General features: G+C 51.5%; 3 protein-coding genes across 3 annotated transcripts; 2 read left to right on the top strand and 1 right to left on the bottom strand.

The window, feature by feature from the left end:
• The first annotated feature begins 1741 nt into the window (after positions 1-1741).
• LOC100277688 (uncharacterized) lies at positions 1742-12848 on the top strand. The gene is made up of 7 exons (NM_001151191.2): positions 1742-2105; positions 3256-3313; positions 3813-3893; positions 4018-4053; positions 4625-4864; positions 4944-5082; positions 11925-12848. The coding sequence occupies exons 1-7, from the start codon at positions 1921-1923 to the stop codon at positions 12383-12385; spliced, it is 1200 nt and encodes a 399-aa protein (NP_001144663.2). The 5' UTR covers positions 1742-1920; the 3' UTR covers positions 12386-12848.
• A 1034-nt stretch (positions 12849-13882) lies between these two features.
• On the top strand, positions 13883-14565 carry LOC100283082 (EF hand family protein). Its single transcript, NM_001155984.2, has one exon. The coding sequence runs from the start codon at positions 14035-14037 to the stop codon at positions 14329-14331; it is 297 nt and encodes a 98-aa protein (NP_001149456.1). The 5' UTR covers positions 13883-14034; the 3' UTR covers positions 14332-14565.
• A 1288-nt stretch (positions 14566-15853) lies between these two features.
• Positions 15854-17831, bottom strand: LOC100383179 (galactoside 2-alpha-L-fucosyltransferase). The gene is made up of 2 exons (XM_008651022.3): positions 17497-17831; positions 15854-17319 (listed from the first exon to the last, which is right to left on the bottom strand). The coding sequence occupies exons 1-2, from the start codon at positions 17765-17767 to the stop codon at positions 15890-15892; spliced, it is 1701 nt and encodes a 566-aa protein (XP_008649244.1). The 5' UTR covers positions 17768-17831; the 3' UTR covers positions 15854-15889.
• Positions 17832-18379: the final 548 nt, after the last annotated feature.

Genomic DNA, 18379 nt, shown 5'->3' with positions numbered 1-18379 from the left:
TAGCAATTGTGTGTGCATGACATGGATATATGGTCCGCGAACCCATATCTGTGAGACGAAGCCCAATCCATACACGTACCCGTTGCGTATCTGCCACCCGCCCAACTCACTAAAAATTTAGCGTTCAACACCAAACAACATTTTTATTACATTTCCAAAAACATTATCATTCCAGAAACATCAAACGATAATTTTAGCACCAAACAATATGTTATGAATGAAAATTGAAGAATGGAAAATTAGGATAATATATTGAATTTGGATGGCCCATATGTCAAATACCCATCGGGTAACGGGTATGGATATTGAATATCCATACTCACGAAAAAATCATCCGCGAATACCTTATTATGTCCATATTTGTATCCGTGGATAGCAAAATCTACCATACCCGTGTTCAATAGATAATTATCCGCGGTTATTTATCCGTACTTGTACCTATTATCATCCCTACCCCTGCACGTCCCTAGGGCTGGACAAAATGCTCGTGGCTCGTCGGCTCGCTCGGTTCGTGGCCAGCTCGGCTCGGCTTGGATCGGCTCGTTTGAATTTTTTCACGAGTTGAGCTGGCATCCTAGCTCGGTTTGTTAACGAGCTAGCTCGCTAGCTAAACGAGCTATCACATTTTAGCAAAAACAAAACTATATACATATCATGTACGTAACAATTGATGAATATATTATATGAATATATTATATGTATGTGTTGTGTCTATAACCTATAAGTTAAACTAATGATTGATGAATTATGTCTATGTATGAAATTGGTCTATGCGAATATAAGTGTGGGTTAAACTGCTGAACATGTGTGTGAATAGTGAATTGATAAGTGATGATTTGTGTGAATCTGGTGTTATATTAATGTGGTCTGTGAAACTATGAGTATAATCACTATTTTCTGTTGTTAAATTAGTTTAAAATTAACTAGAAATTGATTATTATACACATATAATTTTTTCTGCTCTGGCTCGCGGGCTAAACGAGTCAGCTCGAGCTCGTAAACGAGCCGAGCCGAGCTAACTTTATGACTCGCTATCGTTACCTTAACGAGTCGAGCTAAAACGAGCCGAGCTGGCTCGATATCGAGCCCTACACGTCCCCTCAGCTCGGCCCTGGATGTACAATCTATTGACATTTATTCGCGCCAAATGACATTTGATACATTTATAGGAAATATAGTATAACCCATCATTATATACAATTTGCTACTACGTAATAATATGTTATAGTGTACCCTGTATCCTAGTTTGATTTCCCGATCGGTAAAAGCGAGAAATCGGAAAAATTCCCCGTTCCTCGTTGAGGACCGATTCAGATTTCTAGCGCCGTTTTTTTCTGTATTTCGGTGACAATTTTAAAGATATAGAAGTTTACTTTTTTTTATCAAAACAGTAGGTATCTCGGAACAGTAAAAACGAGATATTGTGAACCCTGCCTCCTGTACCATATATATCTACACTCATGAAGTCATACATATATCTACACTCGAAGGTGATGTCAGTACTACAACTACAAGGTAGTGTAAACAAACAAACTTGATGTCAGATGGGAAAATCTCCACGAGTATGACTGTGCTCCACGACAACTCATGTTTATCCAGCCCGGCAGGTTAGCGTTGACCACTTGTCCACTTAATTCTGGAACAAAAATTTCATCTCACACGACGCACAAGCAAACTTACTCCTATACAAACCTCAGAAAAAAAAAGGAGGAAACCATCGAAAGAGAAAATAAAAATCCGCGACGAACCAAACGCCGAAGCCAGCCACTCACCCCGTCCCTGTCTCCTGCACCCGTCACCTCCATCTCCACCAGACCACCAGAAATCCAGAATCAAACAAGTGAAAGCGCAAACCCTTGCTCCGATTCCCCTCTCCTCGGCCTCCTCGACGGAAGTAGCAGAGCAGGGGCCGCGGAGCCCATGTGGCCCGGCTGCGGTGGCCGGTTTTACTGGGCGCCGGAATCGGCGCCGCCGGGGCAGGCCAGGGGCGTCGCGGTCCTGTTCGCGTGGGTGTGGAGCGACGAGACGCAGTTGCGGCCGTTCGTTGAGCTGTACTCCTCGCTCGGGTGGCGCTGCCTCGTCTGCCACCCCGATCTCGTCGCACTGTGAGTGCCGCCGTGCCGTTAGCCCGTTACTCGTTTGGACTTGTGGAGGCGCCCGGCCGTAGCTCTATAGCTTCTATCCTGGCCTGCCTGTGCGACTAGGATTCTTAGCTTTAATTTCAGAGATTTCTCGCTAGTGTGTGCCTGCTGAATTCGTGAGGCGGGAGGATTTAGGTTTGCGTTTGCCTACTTATTTTATTCTGCGGCAAGCAAATTGGTTGGGCATGGTACTTAGCTGCGTTGTGTTGAGTTTGGTAACTCCCTTTAGATTGATCACTGGATGTTAATATGCCTAGTCTTAGGGTTGATATTTGCAATTTTTACTGTTTGCTCTGTATTGATGCCATTTTAGCGACCTTTCCTGGTTGGCTATTAGGCATGGACGTCTAACTTAAGTTACCAATCACGGGATGTCAAAGATGTTTTGGTTGTGGTAATTAGGAGTAAATCTTTGCACTTCAAGGTTGGCATAATCTTCAAGGACAACTATATAAAAGCAAAACTAATTGCATCCATAGATAATTTCCTGTAACGTTATCATTCCTGTCAGGTTACCCTTTTTTCACTTCTTTTGCTTTTAGGGCTTATTTGGGAGCAAGAGTAATGGAGGTATTCGAGGGGGCTAGAATCCCCCACTATTCAAAATTAAATAATGAGGGATTCTAGCCCCCTCAACCCCCTCCATTCCAAACAAGCCCTTATGTGTTGACACATTAATAGAGGCTAAAACCATATATGCATGAGTTCGATATGTAGAATCCAAACATTTTTGTTGCTTGAACAATGGCAGCTGGAGATAGAAGCTGGAAGCTTTATAATTATTTTTGTAACCAGTTTGAATGCAGTGGAACGATTCTGATTGAATAGCACTAGTGTGCTGATTATCATCATATTAGTGCTGAAGTTAGAAGGGTTTTATCAGCGACATTTAATTCACAGGTGGAGTAGGAAACTTTTTCCATGGACCTTTAAGCAAAAATACGTTGAATAGGGCTTTATTTTTGAATTTATTAGAAATGGCAGTTGTTGAACCTTAATTCAAATATGGTACAGGTATGCTAAAGTGTAGTGTATCAATAGGTTTGTGTGTATGATTGGGCTCCTTTATTATAAATCTGATCATGGTATTGTACTAATTCCTATCTTCTTCCAGATATCTCTCTGAGAAAGCAATATCGCTGGCAACTGGTGTTATAAATGAGCTGGTTAAGGTAAGTATTTTTTTTCTCCCTTATTATTGTGCTTACAAATATCACACAGTACATCAAGTTGACAGAAATTCTGTGAAAGGATAGCGAGTAATAGTACTTTCCAATGTTTTAAAGTCATCCGATTAATCGCGGTCCAAGTCGGTTTGGACCAATTGCGATTAATCGCCAAGTCGTCCGACTAATCGTGATTAATCGCGATTAATCGTCCAAGTCAGCCAGTACGACCAACAAGTCGTCCGACTTGAAAACATTTTCCTGTATATCCACACTATTGTGTAATGCACTATGCCTCTTTTAACTCTTTGTTATCATTTGTACTCAATCTGTGGTTTACACGGGAATTTTGTAGGTGATGAGATCCTTAGAATCAAGTACATTATAATTTATATAATTATTTTATCTTATTACATTACATTGCTTTTGTACTATCCTTTAATTCTGTTACTACTTTACATTATCGCCCCCTCCCCAACCGAATAACATGGAATGCTGGTTTCAGGAACTGAAAATAAAAATTGTGCCAATTGTTCTTGCTTCCTTTTCTGGCGGCTCAAAGGGATGCATGTATAAGGTTATTCAGGTGCATGCCACTTTTTTAATGATTTAATCTTAACTGCCATTTGTAAATAGAATCATATAACTTTTCTAATGAAAAAGAAATCACTTGTCCCAGTTGAAATGACTGAATTTCTTGGATTTTCCAGTTACTAGATGGAATATGTGAAGGAGATGCAATCATGGTATGTGATGCCTTTCTTCTCATTCATTGCTTTCAACATAAATTTCTATCAATACAAGTAGGCATGGACATTGGAACCTGTGAAGAAATCTTAATTGAACTGTTTTCGGGACATGTTGAGACTTATAGCTAACAAATTAACTGTGTATAATGGTCATATGGATTAGATACTGCTAGGCTATAGTTTCTTCCAGTTGTTTAGTGTGACGAACTATGCTTTGCTTGAATATGTTGAATGTTTTATTTGTCATTCACAGTGATAACCCCTTCCTTAAATGCTAACTTTGTACTTTCTGGGCAGTACGTTCAACTAGTATGTAGTTTTGTGTTCATGATTTGGATCAGTGGCAATGATGGATTTTGGGAAGTCCATATTTTTCAGTCATCATCTTGGATTTATGTTGAGATAAAATATTTACTGTGTATGTTTGATTAGTTTGTTTAATTAACATAGATCTGTTTATTATTAATATATGTGGTCACCATTGGGTGGAGATTAGCTATTTGGGCTACTGATCTTAATTTCTTGGCTAAGATGTTGAGTTTCTTGACATAAAATTTTCACTGTGCAGAAGGACTATCGGTTAGTGAGGAACTGTATCTGCGGGCAAATTTATGACTCTAGCCCTGTAGATTTTGTCAGTGATGTGGGCGCCCAGTTTGTCCAAAAGCCTGCTGATGGAAATTCATCTCAGCCAACTATATTGCATTCATGGATGGCAAAGGCTCTAGCTTCTGTCATGGATACTCTCTTCCCAAGCAGGATTGAAGCTCAGCGTGCAGAGTACTGGCACACACTGTACTCGGCAGCAGTAAGTTTTGTTTTATCTGTGATATTTATCATATACCATCTTTGATACTCATGATATTTTTCATTTATTGTTCTTGCAGGGATTGGGCCCAGTTCTTCTATTTTGCTCAGAAGCTGATAACCTTGCTCCATGCTATATTATCTGTGGTTTTGCACGGCGTTTGATTGAACTAGGCACAGAGGTTAAACTTATGAAATGGAACAGCTCCCAACATGTCGGTATGGTTCTTAGACCGTTTCCAGCAGTTTACCCATAGTTTACTTAAAACACTGTTTCTGGATTGTTCTACTCTGCGATGTTCGCAGAGTGTAGTTTGAATATGAGTATGAGGATGGGTAAGCTGTTGGAGATGTAAGTAGAGGGACTCTAACTCTCATCAGAGGATGACACTATGAGTTGGGGCAATTTTCTGTTTATTTCCTCAAACACTACACAATGCCATACCCTTAGAGGGGTTGGGGACACATATTTATAGCCCTAGGGGCTGCACTACCACACCTTCTCACACACACTATACAACAGGATTGTCCTCTAGATGCTAAAGGGACTACAGAGGACAGTCAAAAGCGACTGCTGTCCTATAGATGCTAAAGCGACTACAGAGGACAGTCAAAAAGCGACTGCTGTCCTCTAGATGCTAAAGAGACTACAGAGGACAGTCAAGCTGTCCTCTAGATGCTAAAGGACTACAGAGGACAGTCAAAAGCAGGTTGTCCTCTAGATGCTCAAGACTTATTCCATCATTCTCCCCCTAAGTCTTGGGCGTCGTCTTGTGAGAAAGTTGGGCCATCCCGGACCTGGAGCAAAGCTCAACAAACTTGATCTTCCCAAGGGGCTTGGTGAGCAGGTCTGCAAGCTGATCCTTGGTGTTGATGTAGCGCGCCTTGATGCTCCCTTCTGCCAAGCAGTCTCGGATGAAGTGGTATCTCAGCCGGATGTGCTTGCTCCGTTCATGGAACACGGGGTTCTTGGCCAATGCCAGAGCGGACTGGCTGTCCACCCTGAGTTCCACCGCTCCAGTGTCTCTCCCGAGGAGATCACCGAGCAGTCGAGCCAGCCAGAGAGCCTGAGTCGAAGCAGTGGACGCCGCTATGTACTCGGCCTCGCAGCTGGACATGGCCACCACCTGCTGCTTGACCGACTGCCAGCTGATGGGGCACTTGCCGAGGAAGAAGAGGATCCCGCTTGTGCTCTTGCTGGTGTCGATGTCGCCGGCGTGGTCGCTATCGCTGTACCCGACAAGGTGTGCCTCCCCAGGGCACCTCGGGTAGTAGAGACCGTGGTCGAGAGTCCCCGCAACATAGCGGATGATCCTCTTCACAGCCTGCTCATGCTCCGTCGTCGGTCGCTGCAGAAACCGACTAACGTAGCCGACGGAGTATGCCAAGTCAGGCCGTGTGTGGACGAGGTAGCGAAGGCTCCCCACAAGACGCCGGTACTGTGTAGCATCCACCTCCTCCGTCGTGCTGTCGCGACTCAGCTTCAGCCTCTCCTCCATCGGAGTGAGAGCTGGGTTGCAGTCGATGAGCCCAGCCAGCTCAACGATGCGCTTGGCGTAGGCGGTCTGGCGAAGTGTGATCCCGGAGTCTCCCTGGTGCACCTCAATCCCTAGGTAGAAGGAGAGATGCCCCAGGTCACTCATTTGGAAGGTGGCCTTCATCTCTTCCTTGAACGCTGCCACCTCTGCATCCTTGGCGCCGGTGATCACCAAGTCGTCGACGTAGACACCCACCAGCAGGGCATTTTCTCCATTGCCCCGCCGATAGATGGCCGCCTCGTGCGGGCTTGGCATGAAGCCCATCCTCTTGAGCGTGGAATCCAGCTTGGCATTCCACGCCCTTGGTGCCTGTCGCAAGCCGTAGAGAGCCTTGCGCAGGCGCAACACCTTGCCCTCCTTGCCAGGGATCGCAAAACCTGGCGGCTGGTGTACATAGACCTCCTCCTTTAAGTCGCCGTTAAGAAACGCCGACTTGACATCCATGTGATGAACATGCCAGCCCTTCAGGGCTGCCAGCGCGAGGAGGAGTCGCACGGATTCCATCCGTGCTACAGGGGCGAAGGCATCGTCGAAGTCGATCCCCTCCTGCTGCAAGAAACCGCGTGCCACCAAGCGAGCCTTATGCTTGACGATGGCGCCGGCTTCATCCCTCTTCAGTTTGAACACCCACTTAAGGGTGATCGCGCGATGACCATGAGGGAGATCAGCGAGCTCCCAAGTGCGGTTCGTCTCAACCGCGTCCATCTCCGACTGCATCGCGGCACGCCAAGCCGCATGTTTCTCGGCCTCCGCGAAAGACCGAGGCTCACCATCGTCGCATGCAAGATGCAACTCTCCTGCCAGAATGCGAGATGCAGGGCCTGGCACCGACGGGTCGATGAGAAGGCCCTCCACCCTTCGATACCGCAACGGCTCGCCGTCGTAGCACGCGTCGACGCGCTCCTCGTCGCGGGACAGAGGGGTCACGAGCTCCACTGGGTCGTGCTCGACACGAGCTGGTGTCGGAGAGGACGTTCCCGGAGAGGGTACCGTCGGTGCTGGAGTACGTGGTGGCGAAGAGCTCGCTGTAGCCGGAGTCGTGGCTGGAGTGCGTGGTGGTGAAGAGCTCGTTGTAGCAGGAGCTGGAGAGTGTGGCGCTGGAGGCGGTGGAGACTTGGGGGCTGGGGTAGACCTGCTCGGAGAAGAGTTGCCTACTCCCCCAGCTCCCTCAAAGTGGACGTACTCGATGGTGAAGTCGTACGTCGGAGTCGTGCCGTCGTCCACCGCCTTGTCCCACGCCCATCCTCGCCCTTCGTCGAACACTACGTCGCGCGCCGTGCGCACACGCTGTGTTCTTGGGTCAAGGATGCGGTAGGCCTTCGAGCCCTCCGCGTAGCCAATGAACACCCCTGGGGTGCTCCTATCGTCGAGCTTGCTGATGTGGCCAAGCTCCTTGGTGAACGCGAGGCAGCCGAAGACCCGTAGGTGAGAGACCACCGGCTTGCGCCCATGCCAAGCCTCGTACGGTGTCATCCCGTTGAGAGCCTTGGTGGGCGAGCGGTTGAGGATGTAAACCGCTGTCACCACCGCCTCTCCCCAGAAGACAGCTGGCAGTCCTCTCTGCTTGAGGAGAGCCCGAGCCATCCCCACAACCGTCTGGTTGCGCCGCTCGACGACGCCGTTCTGCTGCGGGCTGTACGGCGCGGAGTAGTGGCGCTGAACGCCCTCATCCGCGCAGTACGACGCGAACTCAGCCGCCGTGAATTCGCCGCCGTTGTCGGTGCGCAGCACGCGCAGCTTGCGGCCGCACTCCGCCTCCGCAGCGACCTGCACACGCCTGATGGCGTTCGCAGCCTCTCCCTTGCTGCCAAGGATCATCACCCACATGTAGCGGGAGAGATCGTCGACGAGCAGCAAGAAGTAGCGTCGTCCTCCTGGTGTGGCTGGTGTCACCGGGCCACACAAGTCCCCATGCACGAGCTCGAGCCTCTCCTTGGCTCGGAAGCTCGACTGCTGGGGAAAGGGGAGTCGTCTCTGCTTTGTCAACACGCAGACATCGCAGAATTGCTCCACATGGTCAAGGCACGGCAGGCCTCGTACCATCTCCTTGGCGCTGAGCCGCTTCAGGGCTTCGAAGTTAAGGTGCCCGAAGCGCTCGTGCCACTGCCATGCCCCGTCGTCTCGACGAGCAGCAAGGCAGCAAGGTTGTGCCACCTTCACATTGAGGATGTAAAGCCGATTTGCACTCCTGCGTACCTTGGCAAGAAGGCGACGAGAGGGATCCCAGATCCTCATGACTCCGTGCTCGACCTCCACGCGCGAACCGTTCTCATCCAGCTGTCCCAAGCTGATGATAGAGTTCCTCAACGCGGGGATGTAGTAGACTCCGGTGAGCAGCCTGTGCTCACCAGACGCGGCGGTGAAGACGACTGAGCCGGCGCCCTTGATCTCTACGCCGGAGGCGTCCCCAAACTTGACGGAGCCTCAGACGCTAGAGTCAAGCTCGGTGAAGAACTCCCGTCGGCCGGTCATGTGATGAGTGGCGCCGGTGTCGAGGCACCATCCTTCGATCATGTCCTTGTTGGAGCCGTCGCCGAGGAATGCGCGTGCTTTCGACTCATCAAGGTGGAGGAGTGCCGCTGCGGCCGGTGCCGCTGGAGATGGCTCGATGCTTGCATGTGCCAGGAGCAGGGCCTCCTCCTCCGCCTCCGCCTGTGCGACGTTGGCCTGGCCACGTCGTGGCTGCCGACAATCCCTGGCCCAGTGGCCAAGCTTGCCGCAGTTGTGGCAGCCGTCGTCTCGTGCCGGCTTCTTGTTGCCGACGGCGCCGCCTTGGGCACCTCCACGTGCACCACCCTCAGCATGTCCTCGCGCCCCGGCCTGGGCGCCTCCACGCGCCTTGCGCGGCTTGCCGCGTTTGCGGCCTCGTGTCGAGGAGGACTCCCCCTGCTTCTTGTCACCCTGGCAGGCCTCCCACTGCTCCCGAGTGAGATGTAGCTTCCCGCCGATAGTGATAGGCCCAGAGAGAGCCTGTGGTTCGTCGCCGTCGACCACCTTGAGGCGACCAATCGCCTCTTCGATCGTCATCGTGGAGAGGTCTAGCAGAGACTCGATCGAGCGAGCAATCTGCCTGTACTTCTCGGGGATGCAACGGAAGAGCTTCTCAACAGCTCTCTCCTCATCGTAGGTGTCGTCGCCGAACTGCACCATCTTCTGCAACAGAGTGTTGAGGCGGAGAGCAAAGTCATCAACATCCTCACCTGGCTTGAAGGCCAGGTTCTCCCACTCCTTGCGAAGTGCCTGCAGTGTGGTCTTGCGGGCACGATCGCTGCCGATGCGGGTCGCAGCGATGGCGTCCCAGGCCTCCTTGGCAGTCCGCTTCTGGGAAAGCGAAAACTGCATCTCGGGCGGGACTGCAGCAATGAGGGCATCCAGCGCCCGCCGATCCTCGTGGTAGTCGACGTCGTCGTAACGAACTGCTTCCCACATGTGGCGAACCTGGAGCCGTACCCTCATCACCGCGGCCCACTCGACGTAGTTGGTCTTGGTGAGGGTAGGCCACCCACCGCCGGGACCGATGTCCCTGACAATGGCTTGGGCCATGCGGCGACCATGGTACCGATCCGGGGAGGGAGAACCGCGCCGCCTGTAGAGGCCGCGATCTCCGTCGACTCGGTCGCCGCCGCCGGGAGCACCGCCGGCGCGTCTACGCCCGTCTGGGCTGCCGCCGCGTGCGCCCCCGCCTGGAGCGCCGTCAGCGTGTCGGCGCCTATCCGGGCTGCCGCCACGCGCGCCCCCATGGGGATGCGCGGCTGCCCACTGTGCCGCCTGCTCTCGCGCTGCTTCCCTCGCCAGCCTGAGCTCGTCGTCGGTGTTGTCGTCGACAGAAGCAGAGCTGCCAGCTCTACTGCCGCGCAGAACCTCGAGCTCTGTTGCCGCCGCACGTGCAGCATCCGCCGCCTCCGCTGCTTCTACTTCCGCTCTCGCCGCTGCCAGTTCCGCCGCCGCCAACCGTGCTGCCCTCGCCGCTGTCGCTGCAGCCGCTGCTGCTGCTCGCTCGCGTTCTTGTGCCGCGGCGACCTCGGCCTCCTGCTGGCGCCGCGCACTCGAAGTGGCCGAGCGTAGGGACATGGTGGGCTAGTGAGGGGTTGCTGCGTGTGGAAGAGGCTGTCTCAGACGAAAGGATGCTCGTCTGAGCAGGGGAGGAAGGAACAGTTGGAGCTCTTGCTGCCGACTGAGTGTGGGGAGAGGCACGGGAAGGAGATGAGCACGAGATGTTTAGGCTGCAGGATAGTTTGGCTCCGATACCAATTGTAAGTAGAGGGACTCTAACTCTCATCAGAGGATGACACTATGAGTTGGGGCAATTTTCTGTTTATTTCCTCAAACACTACACAATGCCATACCCTTAGAGGGGTTGGGGACACATATTTATAGCCCTAGGGGCTGCACTACCACACCTTCTCACACACACTATACAACAGGATTGTCCTCTAGATGCTAAAGGGACTACAGAGGACAGTCAAAAGCGACTGCTGTCCTATAGATGCTAAAGCGACTACAGAGGACAGTCAAAAAGCGACTGCTGTCCTCTAGATGCTAAAGAGACTACAGAGGACAGTCAAGCTGTCCTCTAGATGCTAAAGGACTACAGAGGACAGTCAAAAGCAGGTTGTCCTCTAGATGCTCAAGACTTATTCCATCAGGAGATAGTCTTAATGTCTTATCATGTCTTCACTGTTAGTGTATATCAGCTTAAGCTTTTGGTTTAAACTGGTTAGTGCGTTCACTCTAACATGTTATCAAAGTCAGAGGTCTCGAGTTTGAATCCTAACAGAGGCTTTATTTGTGCCTCCACCCATTTATTTCCACGTTTGTGGCTTTCTCTCTGGCTGTGTTTGCGCCTTTCTCTCTGGCTGCACGTGAATGAGGGTGTTGAAGTGTATAAGTGGATTGACTACCTTCTCCCATCAGCTTAAGCTTTTGGGTTGAACTGGTTAGTGACTCTAACATTCACCACTATTGATAAATAGCTCCATTGTAACTTGAATATGAATGAAACCATCACAGCTTCTTTCCAAGAAGTGGCATTAATCTCACGTATTGAATTCGCAGTACAATCCTACAACTATTTGAGACAAAAAAAAGTCCCATATGTACCACATCCACGAGCAATTAACACTTGAATGTAATGATTTGTTCATACTCAAAGTTTTATAAGGCTGACTTGAACCACATGTTTCAATACCTGGATGGATTGGGGCTGTTATCAGTCTGAGAGAATGGTAGAGTAGAATGAACAATTCCTCTGTTGCCAAGTTCTGAGGGACACAGAATATTGGGTATGGGAGTTTACTCATAAATGTTGAGGAAATGACAAGCGGGAGGAGATTTCCATGCTGCCTTATAGCTTTAGGCGTTAGGTTGGTCACACTAGAATAGTAAGGGGCAACATTATACTACACACAGTCTAGCTGCTGCAGATATGAGGGTCAACTTCAGACCTCATTTTTTTCTTCTCTGCTGCCAGGCAGTATGTCACATTTCACAGATAAGTTAAATCACTTTTCTGATTACTTGCAGGTCATTACAATTCACATGAAACTGAATACAGGACAGCTGTAGATGATATGTTGAAGAAGGCTCTCCTTACCTTCTGCCACCGAAGCCAACTATATGACTCAAATATGGCTGGTGACCGGGAGTACAAGATAGCGCACTCGGTCTGCAGTCTACACAATGCTGCAGCCAATTCAAACGAGAGTTTAAGAGGGGTTCCTAACAGTCCTAGCGATCACTTCTTCTTGCCAAGTTCGAAGGATCACGATGAGTCTCAGGAACCCGGGTCCCACATGTCCCATCCACCCTGCATGGAGCCTAAAGGAGTCCTTGGCCAAATCCTGTTTGATGTTTGTGTTCCGAGAAATGTTGAAGGATGGGACATCAAGCCGACAGTGTCCCCGAATGGACGGCCAACATTTGCTTCTGCCCGTCAACTTGGTCCATTCAATCCCATCAGGTACTTCCGACGTTCAAGACTATAGTTTTCTGTAGGAGTTGAGATTATTATTTTTTGTATATATAACGGAGGCAAGGTGTCTAATGGGCACTCTGAGCAAGATTTTACCTATGTAAGCTCCCTGTAATTGTTTCTGTTTTTTACTTTTGCGCTGCTTGGCGAGAGAATGTACATATGCTTTGTATACCATATTAGGGCTTGTTCGGTTAGCTCTCAATCCATGTGGATTGAGTGAGATTGGATGAGTTTGAATCCCAAACAAGTCAAACTTCTTCTCAATTTTTTCCAATCTCATCCAATCCATATGTATTGGGAATAACCGAACAAGCCCTTAGTGTGTACTAGAAGGTGGATCGTGGACATAGTTTCTAGGCGGGTTGTAAGGTGCACGCTAACATTGAATAGCCAAGGGAATGCATTATTATGCTCCTGTAGTCTCCTCTATATTTCATGTTCGTCAAATCTAACTATCGGAAAAATCTTCTCTTCCTTTTTACTGGTCATAGCTGATGTTAGTATTTTAATGTTGGTCTTTCTTTTTTTTTCCCGCTTGGTGTCTTTCGTTTCTTCGAGTACCGTTTTGTGTTTAGTGCTGTCACTGACTGTATTTCTGGTTCACCTCAAAGTCAAAACATTCAGTATTCAGATGCCATGATACCATGGAATGAAATTTGAGGAGGATTGAGGGAGCAGTTTTTGTTGCAACGATATGAAATGATGATGGAGCAAAATTTTAAGAATCCAAAATTAGCATATGCAACTCTCATTGTGGTCTAGCTGGAGGAACCACAAGAGATGTTCTAAAAACGAAAAAAAAAGAACGTATTTTTTTTAAAAAAATTCCTCCATGTTCCAAGACAGACAGATCGAATACGAACCTGTTGTGTTCTGGCCAACGTTGGCAACACATGGACACGATGCTTCCCTTTTCTGAACTGACGCGTTTTCTGTACTCTTCTTAGCCACAAAGGAAACTAGTGACGCGTTCATATTTCTGCCGTAAACAAATGGGAGCGGTACATTTTACTGCATGTATTTAACGTTGTGCCACTACCCAGCTAGAGAACCCGTTGATGAGCATGAGCCAGCAAGAGAACCTGCTGATGCGCCCCGCTCTACGAGATAAACAAGCGACCACTTGCGGGTCAGGCTGCTCTGATCCACGGCTTGCCTGCGAAAAGCCTACCCAACGGAATCTGATTCTCATATTAATGAATGGTTTTGCCGCGTCTTTGGAACAAAAGTATCCTGGGGTTTCAAGGCTTTCGCATGATCAATCACGGAACTACTCTCAAATAACTCTCAACCTTTTTGCCTTCAAGCATTGTAAAACTTTGTGCTACCAGCACGTACACCAGTGAATACTTTGTAGAAGGACGCAAAGGACATCGACTGGAGAAGAAACCGCGCGTGCAAAACGTGCGGTAACGGAGTAGTCGTAAAAGTAACCCTCAGCGCCGTGGCCCTCCTCTTCTTGGACACCGGTTATTATATATATAGGAGGCGGAGAGCCTGGACCTGGACGGATCGGAGCTGTGTGCGTCACTACTTGCCTGCCACTCGATCAGCAGTAGGCCCACAGCTCACTCGCAACCACTCACCAAGCTAGCGGAAGCAAAGCAGAGCAGCGGTCGCCGGCCGGGCACGATACCAGCGTCGCGAGAGAGAGAGAGGATGGCGTTCATGCGGTACCGCGCGCTGCCGCGGGGGGAGCTAACAGCGGAGGAGTTCCGGGCGTGGCTGGCGCAGTTCGACGCGGACAGCGACGGGCGGATCAGCAGGGAGGAGCTGCGGCACGCGCTGCGGAGCCTCAACGTGCGGTTCGCGTGGTGGAAGGCGAGGGGCGGCGTGCGCGCCGCCGACGCCGACCGCGACGGCGGCGTGCAGCTGGGGGAGGACGAGGTGGCCCGCCTCTTCGCCTTCGCGCAGAGCCACCTCCGCGTCAAGATCGCCCAGCTCGGGTACTACTAGTACTGCTGATCCGTCGTCGGCCGATCGATCGGCCAATATGGAGGCATGGAGCATATGGCATCGATCGATGGGTTTGTCACTACTCGATCGTCACTTGTTTGTCACAGCTGGGTGGGTTGGATGTGTTGTTGCTACTTTTTTTTTTTCTCTCACGTCCGGGTGGATGTGTGTTGTTACTTATTGTTACGTACTGCTGTTTGGTCAAAACACATTGAACGCAAACGCAAACGGGAAGAGAAAGCAGCGAGCGCTAATGATTAACCCATCAGTTGCGTGTACAAAGCAACAAAACAAAAACACTTTCTTAGTAGGCGCTGTACGTACGAGTGCTGCTGCTTCTTGAATGTCTTGTGGTAACTTCAATTTGTGGATGGTTTGAAGAGTGTATGCTGCGTATAACTCGATCGTATTAAACTTCAATTTGCCACCATGGTCGCGGACCCACGGGTCGGCCGCCGACGTCAGGGATCGCGGCCCAGGCTTCGTCGTAGCAGGCGGGGATGAGGGTGTTCGATCGGGCGCCAGGCGGTACTCGGGGTCGTCGACCGTGGATCCGACCACCAGGCCCCCGTCGTGGAAGTAGAGGACTATGGGGAACCGCCCGCCTGCTTAGGGGCGTCGGCCGCGGATCCGACCACCAGGCTCCTCGGTGGGGATCGTGTAAAGGTTCTACGACGCCGGCGGCGACGAGCGTCTCGGCCTCGGCATACAGGTCCACCTCGCGTCGTTCCTTCAGCTAGTGATGTCAGGGTGCTGAGTTTGGGGTGCGTATGTATGACACGATCTTGGGATATGATTGGTTATCTGCTCATAATCCCATGGTAAGTGACTGCAAGGCAACAACAATGTCCCTATGCTATGCCTACTGCAGTTTTAGAGTTAGGGACTCATGCATGCACTGGCAGCTTTGAAGCTAGAATTCAGTTCTACCCTTGTTTACAAGATAACAAAACAAAATTATGGATGAAGTGGATGATGTACTGCAGCCTTTGATTGATCAAGCGAGGCTACTGGGATTGAGTGCTAGCTGAGGAATATTGGGTATCTGGAATGGTGAAAAATGCTTGTAGGACACCTTGAGCAGCAAATTTTGAATTCATGATACTGTCATCAGCAGCATACAATGGGTCTTAACACTTATGTTTATCCTTTGGATCATTAGACCTTGGGATCCAGGTCTGCATTACGCGGCATGTTGATTAGGGACAAGCAAGGTTTCCATCTGAAGTGAGCAGGGGAACCATCAAGCATCATTCATCGGCAACAGGAAGGAGTTGATACAGGTGGGAGCGAGAAGTGTGCAGGAGACTGGCTATGCGTATTTGGGCTATTAAACAAGCCAGGGTTCGTGAGTGGGCCGGCCCAAGAGGCTAGGCAATACATTATGTACTATGTCAGACAAGAGGGAAATATGAACAGGAGTTTTCACCTTCGTGTCTGCGTTGCGTTCGTGTTCCTGGCGCTTCGTCCAAATCGGTGTGGAAATGAACAAAGCCGCAGAATAGCACAGGAATTCGAACCATAAAAAAAAGATATTCTTTTCACTATTATTGCTGTTTCACTCGGGATGAACAAGTTTGAGCCCCCAGCTCATGTCTTCGCAGTGCTGGACGTGCGGCACCAGCTTCCCCGTGTCGGCGCCGTGCTTGGCCCTGCAGTCGTAGAACGGCGGCCCGTGCATGCACGGCTCCATGGACTTGGCCCGGCGGCACGGCGGGTAAGGCGTGGTGTGGTTCTCAGGCCTGAACATGATCCACGGCGTGAGCCCGCCGAGGCCGTGCCCGACGTAGCCGAACGTCGACCAGCCGCTGGTGACGATCTTGTCGGTCATGCCCAGCAGGTACATCTCCGCCACCGCCTTCATGTCGTGCGTCGTGTAGCCGGAGAGCTGGTGCTCCTCGTGGCTCGGCTGGTACACGCTCACGACCTCTCCGGTGGCCGTCGCCGACTGCCAGTACTTCCACCGTATCTTCTCGTAGTACCACGAGCTGAGGCCGGTCATCAGGACGGCCTTGGACCGCGCGCCGCGGCCCGCCGACGGCTCTTGCGTCACCGCCACGTCGGGGAGCAGGTGTTCCTGCGAAGTGCAGGCGAGGATCTGGTCCAGGATGTGCTGGAACGGGGCGTCTCCGTCGAACACCCTCACCTGGATGCCCAGCCTTTCGTCCGAGCCCCTCAGGTACGACCTGTGGAACCTCGTCACCAGCCCCCAAACCTCGTTCGTCGGGTGGAACAGGTAGTGCGCCAGGAGGTAGAACACCGAGTCCTTCCGAGGGAACATCCCGTCGAGCTCGTCCTGGTACGCCGGGTTCAGGAACAGCGCCGGCACGAAGTACCCGTCCGTCCTCATCACCAGCCACGCCGCGCGCCGGAGGAACTGCCGCTCGCCGTCGTCGCAGAAGAAGAGCTTGTCGTGGTACGTGCACGAGTGGTCGAGGTCCACGAACACGTACCGGAGCCCGGACGCCGCCGCCGCCGCCGCGCTGTCGTTCTGCTGCACCAGGTTCCCGTAGCTCTCCCGCACGTCGCCCGTCAGGTTCTGGAGGTCGCCGATCGGGAACCGCGGCGGCAGCAGCCACGACGTCCCCGGGAACGGCTCGCAGAAGACGTCGCCCAGCGACGTCTCGCCGCCGAGGAGCAGGACGCGGTCGGCGAGCACGGCGTAGAGGAACGCCGACGCCACGGCCAGGATCCTGTTCCCGAGCCCCCGGTACGGCACCAGCACCAGGTACCTGCAGGCGCCGCGGGTGTCGTTGTCGTCGTTGCTGCCATTGCGGTGCGACGACGATCTGAGCCGCGCCGCCGCGGCCCTGTACGCCTCGGTGCCCGGGCCGCACCGGCGCTGCAGCGCCTCGTGCTGGCGCAGCCGCCTGATGAGGTGCGCGGACGGCGACCGCGCCAGGTTCTTGCGGTAGAACGCGGACTGGTAGCGGCTGAGGCACGACCGCTCGTCGAACCCCGGCACGAGCAGGCCGCCGACAAGCTTCTCTGCATCAGATGTTGCACACGGGAACGTAGAAAAAAACCAGAGCCGATTGGTAAAAATTTCCGCAGTAGATTAGGTCTCCTTCCAATCGAAATCGTTCCAAAGCACGCGACTCGGAAGATCCCACACGACGGCAGAGGATGAGATGGATCACGAGTGCGTGGATTACACTATGTTACCTTGCCTCGCGAGGGTCGCCAAGGGCCAGAAGGACGCGGGCGTCCGCGGCACGTCCCGCCGGCTAACCGTGGTCACCATCAGGATGGGCAACGCAACGAGGCAGATGGCGGCGAGCGCTGTGACCTTCTTTGTCGCCATCCATGGCGGTGTGTTCTGCTCCACCGTACCCTCTTCTGCCTCGGCGCGTCGGGCCGCGCTCTCGACGGCGTCCAGGCATTGCTGCGACGGTCGCTTGGTTATGCCAATGCCGACCACGCCCACCAAGGCCATTGTTATCGGACCTGGCGGCCGATGCGTTCTTCTCGGGGGTCCCGAGATCCCATTCTAAAATAAGACTTCCAGGGGATTTGGCATGGGCGCATGGATTCTTTTATTTATTTGGAAGGAACTAATAAAAGGAGAAAATGGATAAACAAAACTTGGAATGTGTCAAGCAGGCAGATAGACTGACGGATTGATAGAGACCATCATGTTTTTTTTGTTGCTAGTACTACCCTAAACCCTAACAGGAAGAACCATGAAACAGCGCTCTTGATACAGCATCCGTTTTCAAAAACAATTTGTAGAACAACACCTATTTCACCAAAATATCTATTTCTACTACCGCAAAGCACCAGTTTTTTTTCACCGTCGCCCCTTTTGAAAAAAATCTTTGTTAGAGTGATGTGTACATGGGTCTCGCCTATTACGATATATCTGTATGCTAGGGTTTCTCTGTAGCTCTCTCTCTCTCATGGTATCAGCCAACTCTCTCCCGTGTCTCCCGTGCGACGGTCGCCGCCCCACCGCCGCGCCGTGCTCGGCTGCCGCCGCCCGCTTCCCTCCCCGCCTGGACCTCTGACTCGCTTGCTCTGCTCTGGCCGGCGCCCATGGCTCCGCCCC

The sequence above is a fragment of the Zea mays genome, chromosome 6 (assembly GCF_902167145.1).
Source record: "Zea mays cultivar B73 chromosome 6, Zm-B73-REFERENCE-NAM-5.0, whole genome shotgun sequence".
NCBI lineage: Eukaryota > Viridiplantae > Streptophyta > Magnoliopsida > Poales > Poaceae > Zea > Zea mays.
The sequence above is the reverse complement of the archived record's forward strand: the minus strand, read 5'-3'. Positions and strand labels throughout refer to the sequence as shown.